The 10967-nt window shown below is 31.7% G+C and overlaps 1 protein-coding gene across 1 annotated transcript; it reads left to right on the plus strand.

Moving 5' to 3' along the window:
- Positions 1–8026: 8026 nt before the first annotated feature.
- On the plus strand, positions 8027–10736 carry LOC120082521 (putative serine/threonine-protein kinase-like protein CCR3). The gene has a single exon (XM_039037724.1). The coding sequence runs from the start codon at positions 8403–8405 to the stop codon at positions 10653–10655; it is 2253 nt and encodes a 750-aa protein (XP_038893652.1). The 5' UTR covers positions 8027–8402; the 3' UTR covers positions 10656–10736.
- Positions 10737–10967: the final 231 nt, after the last annotated feature.

Consider the following 10967-nt stretch of genomic DNA (forward strand, 5'->3'; position numbering starts at 1 on the left):
TGAGATTGTTGTAACTTTTAAAATAATTTTTGGTAGCTGTGCTTTTAGAAAAATCAACTGCTACGGGAAGTTAATTGACGTTTGGTAAATTTCAATTTTAAATATAAAAAAGTAAGTAACAATGTTTGATAAGTTCAAATCAGATTCAATACTTTAAACTTGAAGAAAAAAAACATAAATGATTAATAAAATAAAAACTAAATCTAATCTTTTTTTTTAAAAAAAAAAATTTCATTTGTTGAAAGATTTATATTTTTTCCTCTCATTTTCTTAGTTGATGAAACCATTCGCACATCTCCTAAAAAAAGAGAAATCATTCACACATACTCTGCTAACAACATTTTATGGTCCATAAAGATGATGCAGAGTTCTAGATGTATAAATAATAGTAAAAGAGATAAGATGACTCACATCCCTATGATTATTAGCTGATTTTAATATTAAAATAATCAACAAATGTCGTAGATTTATTAATTTGTAAATCAAAAAAAGAATAAGAGGCAAGATATAGAAAAACAAGAATACAGGTAATACCAATCATCATTATTTTTCTTTTACCCCGTCTGGAATTAGTGAAATCAAAATTAAAATTATGGGTTAATGAAGTAATTAACAACATGGACAGTTCAGTGAGAGAAATTAGATTGAATGACTCAATCATTGATGAAGTTGCAAGATAAGAGTTGAAAGAAATTAGATACACACAATCAGATAATATACAAATAAAATTGATTCTAAAGAAAGATTGGTTAGTCAAATGAGATTATACAGTTGAAGATTTTTTGGTTCCCATTGATTTGGGGAAGAACCTTGATACCGTTAAGAAAATTAGAATAAAATATATTAGTTAATAAATACATACAAATACAGTATACCAAGAAACATTTAGATGGTAAATAGAAGAACTCATTTGAGATAATTAAAAAAAAAAAAAAGAATTACTACAATTATCGATTCACTTTTTTTCTTATGGATTTTTCATTTTTATCAAACACAATTTCAAAACAATATTATTCTTTTAATTCATCCAATTTGAGATAATTCTAAAAAAATATACAAGTATACCTAACATAAAAATTTTAAAATTATACATGAACACAAAACACTCAACAAGCATTTGCATGGCAAATAGGAGAAGAAAAGGAAAAAGAAAATGACAATTGAGAAAAAAAGAATGATGGCTGGACAAAAAAAATTGAATTAATTGTGATTGATGTTGAATTTGTTTCCTCATGTAATTGTGACATGATGTTCTAATGGTAGTGTAGAAGTGAGTCAATAGAAAAAGAAAGGATTGATTTAAAAAAAAAAAAGAGTGAAATCGGTGGATTAAAGTAAGATTATGAAAAAAATTATTCATCATTAAAAAGGCATCTAGAGTGAAAGCTAATCTTTAGCATATTTTGAAAAATGTAAGGTTTAAAAAGTAATTTTCTATATATTTTTTTAAAAAAATCTAAATTACCAAATGCTTAAATAGGTTAAGAGTTTTTTCAAATGGCTTTTCGAGGCCGCCAACTCAATGCCAAATGCCACCTAAATATCTTACTTTGTAAATAGAAATAAAAAGATTTGTTCCACTGATTTTTAAAATGGGTTGGATTTTAGGTTACATTATTCTTCGTCCAGTTGATGATTTTGGCATCTAATAATATCATTAAACATGCACAAAATTACGTGAGGTTAGATTAAAAGTTCATATCATTGATTAAATAAGAAAACTCTATATTTGGTAATTATAGGCTACCACCACAATGCCACACAAAAAATATTGTCAACTTAGATACATGATTCCAAAAAAATAATGATGGTAATAGGGGTGTTCAAAAAACCCGGTAATCCGACCAACCCGGACTACCCAACCTAAACCGTAAGGGTTGGGTTGGATTAAAAATGTTAAAAAATATTAAATTCGGGTTGGCTCTCGGGTTACCCAATTTCAGGGTCGGGTTTAATTCGACCCGACCCGAATATATATATATATAAATAAAAGTTTAAAAAAGTCAAATTAAAAAAAAAAACAGAACCAGTGACCCAACACAGCCCAACCCGAAAATTTTGGGTTGGGTTGGGTTGGGTTGGGTTGACCCTCCAAAAAGAACTACTTATTAGCCAACTCGAATTTTTGGGTTGGTCCACAAAAATCTTTCAACCCGGTCCAATCCGGACTATGTACACCCCTAGATGGTAAATTATAATATGGTAAGTTGTAATTCATAAGCAATTCAAGAAGAATGGTTGATCAAACATATTTTTCGAGAAGAAGCTCACAATATTAAAATAAGTTATTATTTTATATGAATGAAATTAAAATGTATTAAATCATTTAAGATTTATTGAAAGATTTTTTATTTTATTCCATAATTCAATTTTATGAATATTTTTTTTTTTATACATATATGCAAAGTTTTCTTGTTTTAAACTTTGATGAGACCCATAAAATAAATTACATATTAAGGTATGTTTGGATTAATTAGAAAAATATTTTTCATTTATATATTTTTTATAAAATTTATTAAAACAAAAATAATAAGTATTTGGTTATGTTTTCTCAAAAGTGTTTTCATACACAAGTTTGTTTGGTTTTCTATACGCTCAAAATGTTTCTATTAAAATGTCAAATTACTATAAAAGAATACTATTAAACAATATGAACTGGATACTATAATGGTTGTTGAAGTTAGTCACATAGATGGTCGCTAAAGGTGATAGTTGGAGTTGGTCGCTAGAGGTAGTCGTCGTTGAAATTAGGTGTTAGAGTTGGGTAGTTAGAGTTAGTCACATAGGTGGCCGTCAGAAGCGATCATTGGAGTTTATTGTTGGAGGTAGTTTTCATAGATGATCATCGTCGAAATTGGACGTCAGAGATGGTTGTCGAAATTGTCGTCAAACGAGGTCATAAGAGTTGGTTGGCACCGGGTGGAGCCATTGGAAATGTTGGAGTGTTCATTTTTTCAACCATCGAGTTGTAAACAGTGTTATTGTAGCAAAATGGAGGGTTAAAGTAACCTTCACACCTCATTATCTTAATACACGATCCAAATGCTAAGTGTGCTATTATAACCCACTCAACCCATTCTAAATTAGTACCCCAAACACCCCTTATCTTTTGTCCATTTTGGTCTTTGTACCTTGAAAATGTTCACTTTGGTCTTTGTACTTCTTATAAATGAGCATTTTAGTTCCTCCATTTTCATTTTTTATTTCATATTTAAAGGACTAAAATGAACTTTTGAAAGTATATGAACCAAAATGAACTAAAGTGAAAAGTATAAAGATCAAAACAAACATTTTCAAAGAACCAAATCCAAGAGTACAAGATCAAACAAAATACTATATAAACTTGTATAATTCTTTATCTATCATATTTTATATATTTAAATATATATAATTTGTTTAAATACTACTTTCATCCATAGACTTTTGGTTACTTTTAGTTTTATAACTTCATCTTAGTTTCTACTTTGAAAATATTCATTTTGGTCATTTACTTTATTAATCTTTGTTTATTTTGGTTATTATACTTTGAAAATGTTCATTTTGATCATTGTACTTTTAGAAAATGACCATTTTGATCCTTTCATTTTTATTTTCACTTTTTTATTTTTTTTCTATGGGACTGAATGAGTCATTTGAAAAATTCAAAAATCAGAACCAAAATTGAATGTACAATGACCAAATGAAATTTGAAAGTACTATGACCAAAAGGAACAAAAATAAAAAAAAGTGAAGGATCAAAAGGAACGATTTGAAAGAATCAAATCCAAAAGTACAAAGATTAAAGGGGGATTTTCAAAAACAGAAAAATAATGGAAACTATTTATAGAAAATAGCAAAATTTTAATCTTTTTTTATAGAGGCTGATAGAAGTCTATCAATATTCATTAGTAATAGAAACTGATAAAAATTTATTATTGATAGAAATCCATTAGTATTTATCCGTGTTTTTTTTGCTATTTCTATAAAAAATTTAACATTTTTTCTATATGTGAAAATTTCTCAAGATCTCAAAATACTATTTAAATCTATATAATTTTTTATCTATTATATTTTACATATTTTAAAAAATAAACATTTTAGTTCTTTTTTGAGATATATTTTCATACTTTAGACATTATAATTTACCGTTATTAAAGTATTTAAGAGTTTTTAAAAAAAAATCTCTAAATAAAATTGATTACATCAATAAATTTATCAAGTAAAAGTAATGAAATTTATCCAAAAAATAATAATAATAATAATAATAATAAATAAGAAAGCAGATTAGGATGAGTTACTAGGATGGCGAGTGTGTTGATGCTGGCCGCTTGGACTACTTAGTAGAGAGGGTGTCGGGTCCTACAACATTGACTTCATTCAACAAGTTACACCTTCGACCATGTAGCAGCTTAGAAGTCTCGCATCCATGTATAATATAAAGAATCCACCATTCATGAATTACATCAACGCCCTAGAACTAATGAAAATCAGCCTCATACGATAACAATACACATAATTGTAATGACAAACAAAAGTTCAAAGAGAATTAAAAACAAGGGAAAAATGACAAAAGGTATCTGTCCGTCTTGTTTGTTGCCAACATAGCATTCAACCTTGAGCTCCTGACTCTCGTTTTTAAGTTCTTAATCACTCTCTGTTCGTTCCCGATATCAAAACCCTTTGGAACCTCTATTTCGGATCTCTCTTCACTTCCAACACTCTCTAAAATCGATCCCTCGAATATCATAATGAAAAAAGCTTCAAAGTTATAAAATTAACATTAGCATTGCTACCCTACTCTGGTAACTCGCTTTGCTTCACTTTTTTCTTTTTTTTTTGAAGCCTCTTTTTACATTTTGAATGGTTGTCATGCTCACCAAAGCTATAAAGTCTATATAGAACGAAGCTTAAAAGCTATAATAAAGATAATGATAACATGCAACACACTCGTTTGAGTATTGCAACGCTTCCTTTTTGGCATTTTGGTTCCCAATCTTCATCTTTTCCATGCCTTAGACTCAAAATTGAGTCTGTAGACTCTCTTTTCTCCGTTATTACTTAAAAGTTTTCCACTTTGGTATGTATGCTTAATTCCTACCAAATCAATAAAGAAAAACATCGAAACATATAACTATCGATAAAAACTAACTAAAATTCTAAGTTCTAGAAAGAACTTTTTTAGTACTCTTCACCGACATGGATTCCAGAAGCTCATTAATTATATACAACTAAATTAAGAGGCCATAAATGTCAGTGGAGGTGGTGATGATTGAAAATTTGAAGTAGAGATCATTGAGAAGTCTTAAATCATCAATTGACCCAAAAACTTAAAGTTAATATGTAAAGACAAATTTAATCTTATATTATCTAACAAGAAGGATGGTGAGAGGGACTGAACTAGTGAGAGTAGATGATTCTATTTTAAAAATGGGAGTGATGAGCACATTTATCAACCCCAACTAGAAATGAAGGTCGTGACTACACATTGGAGGAGGGAGGGGAAGAAGGAAGAAGGAGAAAGTAAGAGAAAACCGAATGCAATGCAAGGACCAACTAAACCATTTTTTCGAACACATCTAATGTTAAAATGTTGAGTATAAAAATTTAGGACCGCAATACTACCAAATTCAAACCTTAAGAACTAAAAATGTATTTAAAACAAAATAATCATTAGCAAACAAATATAATATCAAACTACAAAATGAAAAAAATATTGATTTATACCCTAAATTCTAAGGGATATCAATTTAAATCTTGCACTAACAATATTGTATCAATTTAAACTCTAAACTTTTGTAAGTGTATCCATTTACATTTTCAATTACATTCCATTTAGAAAAACTTCATGTGAAACGATTCATAATTGTATCAATTAGACCCCCTAAACTTTCATAAATGAACCAATTTAGACTCTTAATCAAGATTTCATTTGAGAATCGTCCATACATGTACTTTAATTGTTCATTTTGTAAAACTGATATTTGAAGAAATCTACATACGTTTGAGAATCAATGCATAGATGATTTTCAAAAGTAATTACAATGAAGGTTCTACATTGATTGACTTATGAAAGTTTAGGATACTAATTGACTCAAAATATAAGTTTCCTATGATATTAGTCAAAAGAAATCTAAAAAAAAGACACACTTTATAGCTCAATATTTTAATTGATATAACCCAGAAATTTAATTAGTATAAATTAATAATTAGTCAAACAAAAAATTAAAATGAAAATTGTGATAAGACAAAATCTTAATCCAAAATACATAATGAATTAATCACTTATAGGACACATAAATATTAATATAAACACAAAGTTATTAAATAAATGGTATTTCATATTGTCTTGCATTGATTCCAATGAAAATGGCTTATTAGAGAAGTAAGGCTAATAGTAGTAGTGGTAAAGCCAAAAAAACCCAACCCAAGCTTAGCTGGATCTAATGTGCCACCCATCTCTTTTTCTATTCTCATTACAACTAATATTTAAAAAATGATAACTCCACCTTCCTTCATCACTTTTTAGATCTATATACTTTTCATTACACTATTTAGAACATATTTTCACAACTTTAGCAAATTTTCCCCTTTTTTTTTTCTTCCTTAGGTTACACTTTTTGATATATTTCCTCTAATAATGCCTCATCCATGAAAATCTTCTTACATGATTTCAGTTGTATAATCAATTTGAAAAGATTTAAACCTTGAATGAAATCTTTAGAGTTGACCTTGATAATCTCCATTAGATTATTAACTTAAAAAAGTAATTGTAAATATAAGTGGAATGCATATTAACTCATGATTATTATGTTTATCCTAATTAACACATATTTGAGTTGATCATTGATTGTGTAGCTAAAAATATTACTTTTAAAAAAAATGAGTTCCTAAACCAATGTTATACTTTTTAAAAATTGTTAAATAGAAAAGGTTATCTATTGAAATTTGTCAATTATATAATCAATATAAATAAGGTAGCTCTCCTAATGGTGTTTTGTAAAAAGATCAATGCAATTGTAGTTTGTGATTTCTTATATATGTCATAATATAACAATTTTTTCACCTCGACACGATAGAATAAGGAATTCAAATTTCTGACTTATTGAAGATTTATATTTTAACTAGTTGGGTTAGACTCAGATTAATATGTCAAAATATATATTTAAATGTATCTAAATTCAAATATCATTTAATTGTATGTCTTATAATTTAGGTACTCAATTTTTAGCAAATAAATTTTTCTAAATAGTCAAGAAACTCTACCGAAGCATTTGTTTTGCAATTTGCATGAGTTCCATTACAATACATATTCAACTATTGGATTTAAATTGCATTTTTAGTTGAGTTTAAATCGTTGAAATTAAAATTTTAAATTAATAGTTAATCTATTGATCAAACACCAATTTCTATCCAAAAGTCGATGTTCGATCTCCACCTATAATTATTGAACTATGTTGGAGTATATGGTCAGTTACATGTAACTCTACAGTTTACAAATGTAGGACTTCAAACCAAGTACAACTCGATTATTTCTTGTTGGGATTCATGTTTCCCATTGCTTCCTCCCAATTTTCCTTGAACTTGGACCCATCCATGAACTTTGGTCCTTGCCCGAGGTGATTCTCAATAAACTAAATTTAGATCTAATATTTCTATACAAATGGTAAATTTCAAACCTTTTCCTATAATTTACATACATTTATTTTTCATTCATGACACCTTACTTATTTTGAGCAATTATTACATGGAAACTTAAAGTTTAAGTTTACTAGAATGTCATAAAATTCACAAATTTTCACAGTGCCTAACCTTTAAGATTTTTTGTAATATAAATATAGTACAATAGAGTTTTGATTATGCCATTTTTATTAAACTTAAACATTAGTATATTTAAATCGTACCATTTATGTAAATACCTCAACAAAATTTCTCTCAAGAAAAATAGAAAATTTATCATAAAAGTAAAATAGTTCTTGTATATGAGAATTAAAAACCAAATCAAAATTACTTAAAATATATAAGAATAGAAAAAAGAAAAAAAATAATAATAAGTGTGAAGCTTAAGGTACCAAAATATAATTTACACCACTAACTTATAGAAACTAGAGATTCCAGTGTATCCCACCCTTTTCAATTAGGATATTTTATAATAATAATTATTAACAAAATGGAAAATAAAAATTAAAATAAAATTCAACTCTGAAGCTGTGAGACATTTGCGCTCCATTTTTGAAATAGACAATGCCCGTGATTTAACAAAGCCTCACTCTCAAAAGAATCTTGGTTTTATGCTCTTCCTCTTCTTCTTGTTCATTCAGATTTCTGAAAAATTCAAAAACTTCACTCTTTTCTTTCATCATTTCTTCTTCAATGAAAGGGGAGGAGCATGATAATTCTGTCAATCTGGAGAGGCAGCCTCCCAAATGACCACAGAACTCGCTGTTCTCGCGGTTGTCTTGATATCTCTGCAGCTGCATTGGGCTGTAGATGCCCTCGGATCTGCCTCCACCGTCGCCGTCGCGTATGGCACCTCCACCGTTTGTGGCATTTCTGCAGGCAAGCAAAGCCAGAGAATTCAATGCTATAGAGGAGATCAAGTGACCTCCATTCTACCCCAGGTCTCCTTTGAAGCAATCTCTGGTGGGGAGAGCTTCTTCTGTGGTCTTCGAATCGGTGGGTTCAGTCTTCATTGCTGGGAGACTGATGCCGGGTTTTCGAATTACAGTTTCCAACCTAAACGTATTTACTACAGCACCAACTTCCCATTGACTGATCTGGCTGTTGGTGATGCTCAAGTTTGTGCAAGAGAGGTTAGTTCCGGAAAAGCCAGATGCTGGAGGGGAACAGACAGAGTAGGGTCTTTATTTCCTTCGCCTGATGCAGCATTGGACTTTCAGACAATCACATCTGGAAGAGGGTTTTCATGTGGGATTCTGAAGAACAACAGAACAGTATGGTGTTGGGGGAGCAATGGAATTGGATCAAAGATTCAATCTCAGTTTGGGAACCTGACAATGGCAAGCTTGGTGGCCGGAGAGTCTCATGTCTGTGGGCTGACAGCGTTGGGCGGTGTTTTAGTATGTAAGGGAAACAACAACACCGGCCAATTGGAAGTTCCTTCTAATTCAGCTCATGAATACTCAGACCTTGCACTGGGAGCGAGCTTCACTTGTGCAATAAGGAAAAAGAATGGGGTGATTACATGTTGGGGTGGAGGAGCAAAGGAACTCAACATTGAAAACAACATCAATGTAAGTGTTTCATTCGAGCTAATCACAGCAGGACCAGACATGTTATGTGGGTTGAAAACAAGTAATTTGACAATAATGTGCTGGTCCAAGGCCAACAGCAACTCACCGGTTATTCTTCCATTGGGGATGATAATCCCTGGCCCTTGTGTTCAAGATTCTTGTAGCCTCTGTGGCATCTATCCAAATTCAGCATTTCTCTGTGATGGGTCAGGAAATATTTGCAAATCTTGCCAGAGAGAGCTCCCATTTGCAGTACCATTGCCAAAGAATCCGAAATCTTCATCAAACCCAGCTTCCACTTCACCTATAAAAGCCAGAAAATGGCTCACCATGACATTTCTCATAGTTGGAGCAACTGGGGCTTTAGCCGGAACTTGTACCATTTTGTTCTGCATATCGAATTGCTTAGCTGTTCGTTCTTCTTGCAACACAACAAATAATCAAGAACTGAACATAAATCCACTAGCCCACATGGAAAATTCCTCCGCTCGGTCATTTTCTCTAATGGAGCTTGCTGCTGCAACAAACAACTTCTCCACTGAAAACAAGATAGGAACAGGAAGCTTCGGAGTGGTTTACAAAGGCGAGCTCTCAGATGGAAGTGAAGTAGCTATCAAAAGAGGAGAAACCGAAGATAACGAGAAAACAGAAGACCCACAAGAGAAACAAAATGCATTTATTTCAGAACTAGCAACAGTATTGCGACTTAATCACAAACACTTGGTGGGCATGGTGGGTTACTGCCAAGAAAACGATGAGCGCCTTCTAGTTTACGAATACATGCCAAACGGTTCCCTCCATGATCACTTACACAACAAAGAAGAAGATGGGTTGTTACTAAATACATGGAAAATGAGGATAAAGATCGCCTTAGACGCAGCCAGAGGAATCGAGTACCTTCATAATTACGCAGTCCCACCAATAATCCACCGAGATATCAAATCCTCAAACATACTACTGGACAGAAATTTCACAGCTAAAGTATCGGATTTCGGATTGTCGTTGATGCGACAGCCGGAAACTTCAACGGAAAGCGCCGTCGGGGGTACAATCGGGTACATTGACCCGGAGTACTACGTATCGAAGATTTCGACGGCGAAAAGCGACGTGTACGGGCTAGGGATTGTACTGCTGGAGCTTTTGACGGGGAAGAAGGCGGTGTTTAAAAATAGCGGGGGCGGAGGTCCGGTGACGGTGGCGGAATTTGCGGTGGCGCGAATTGGGGGCGGCGAACTGTGGAATGTGGTAGATAAGAGGGTTAGGGCAGCAGAGATGAAGGAAGTGGAGGCGGTGGAAATGGTGGCGTATACGGCGATGCATTGTGTGAACTTGGAGGGAGAAGAACGGCCGAATATTACCGACATTGTCGATAATTTGGAGAAAGCTCTTGCTCTCTGTAATGGCGAACTCTGTGACAGTCTCTAATACCATTTTTCCCTTTCTTTTTCTTCTTCTTCTTTTCTAGAATAGATATATATATATATATATTTATCTTGGGGTTTTTGTATGGTTGAGTTAAAAATTTGTGAGCAAATAATTTTTTTTTTTCTCATACTAAAGATCTTTAACATTTTGTTTGCCTCATCTAGGCTTTTTCAAGATTATTTTTTTGCCTTATTTTTGCACTCTCTTTCTTTTGAGTTTTCCCTCTTTCCTTTACAAAAGTTCCCTTTCACTCTCTTAGGTTCTTGAGCTTACTTACTCCTATAACTTAAATAACTTTAAGGAGTAATCTTC

The sequence above is a fragment of the Benincasa hispida genome, chromosome 8 (assembly GCF_009727055.1).
Source record: "Benincasa hispida cultivar B227 chromosome 8, ASM972705v1, whole genome shotgun sequence".
NCBI lineage: Eukaryota > Viridiplantae > Streptophyta > Magnoliopsida > Cucurbitales > Cucurbitaceae > Benincasa > Benincasa hispida.

Excerpts from the sequence above, each read along its gene's own strand:
- LOC120082521 (XM_039037724.1), top strand. The coding sequence starts at position 8,403 with ATGACCACAGAACTCGCTGTTCTCGCGGTTGTCTTGATATCTCTGCAG.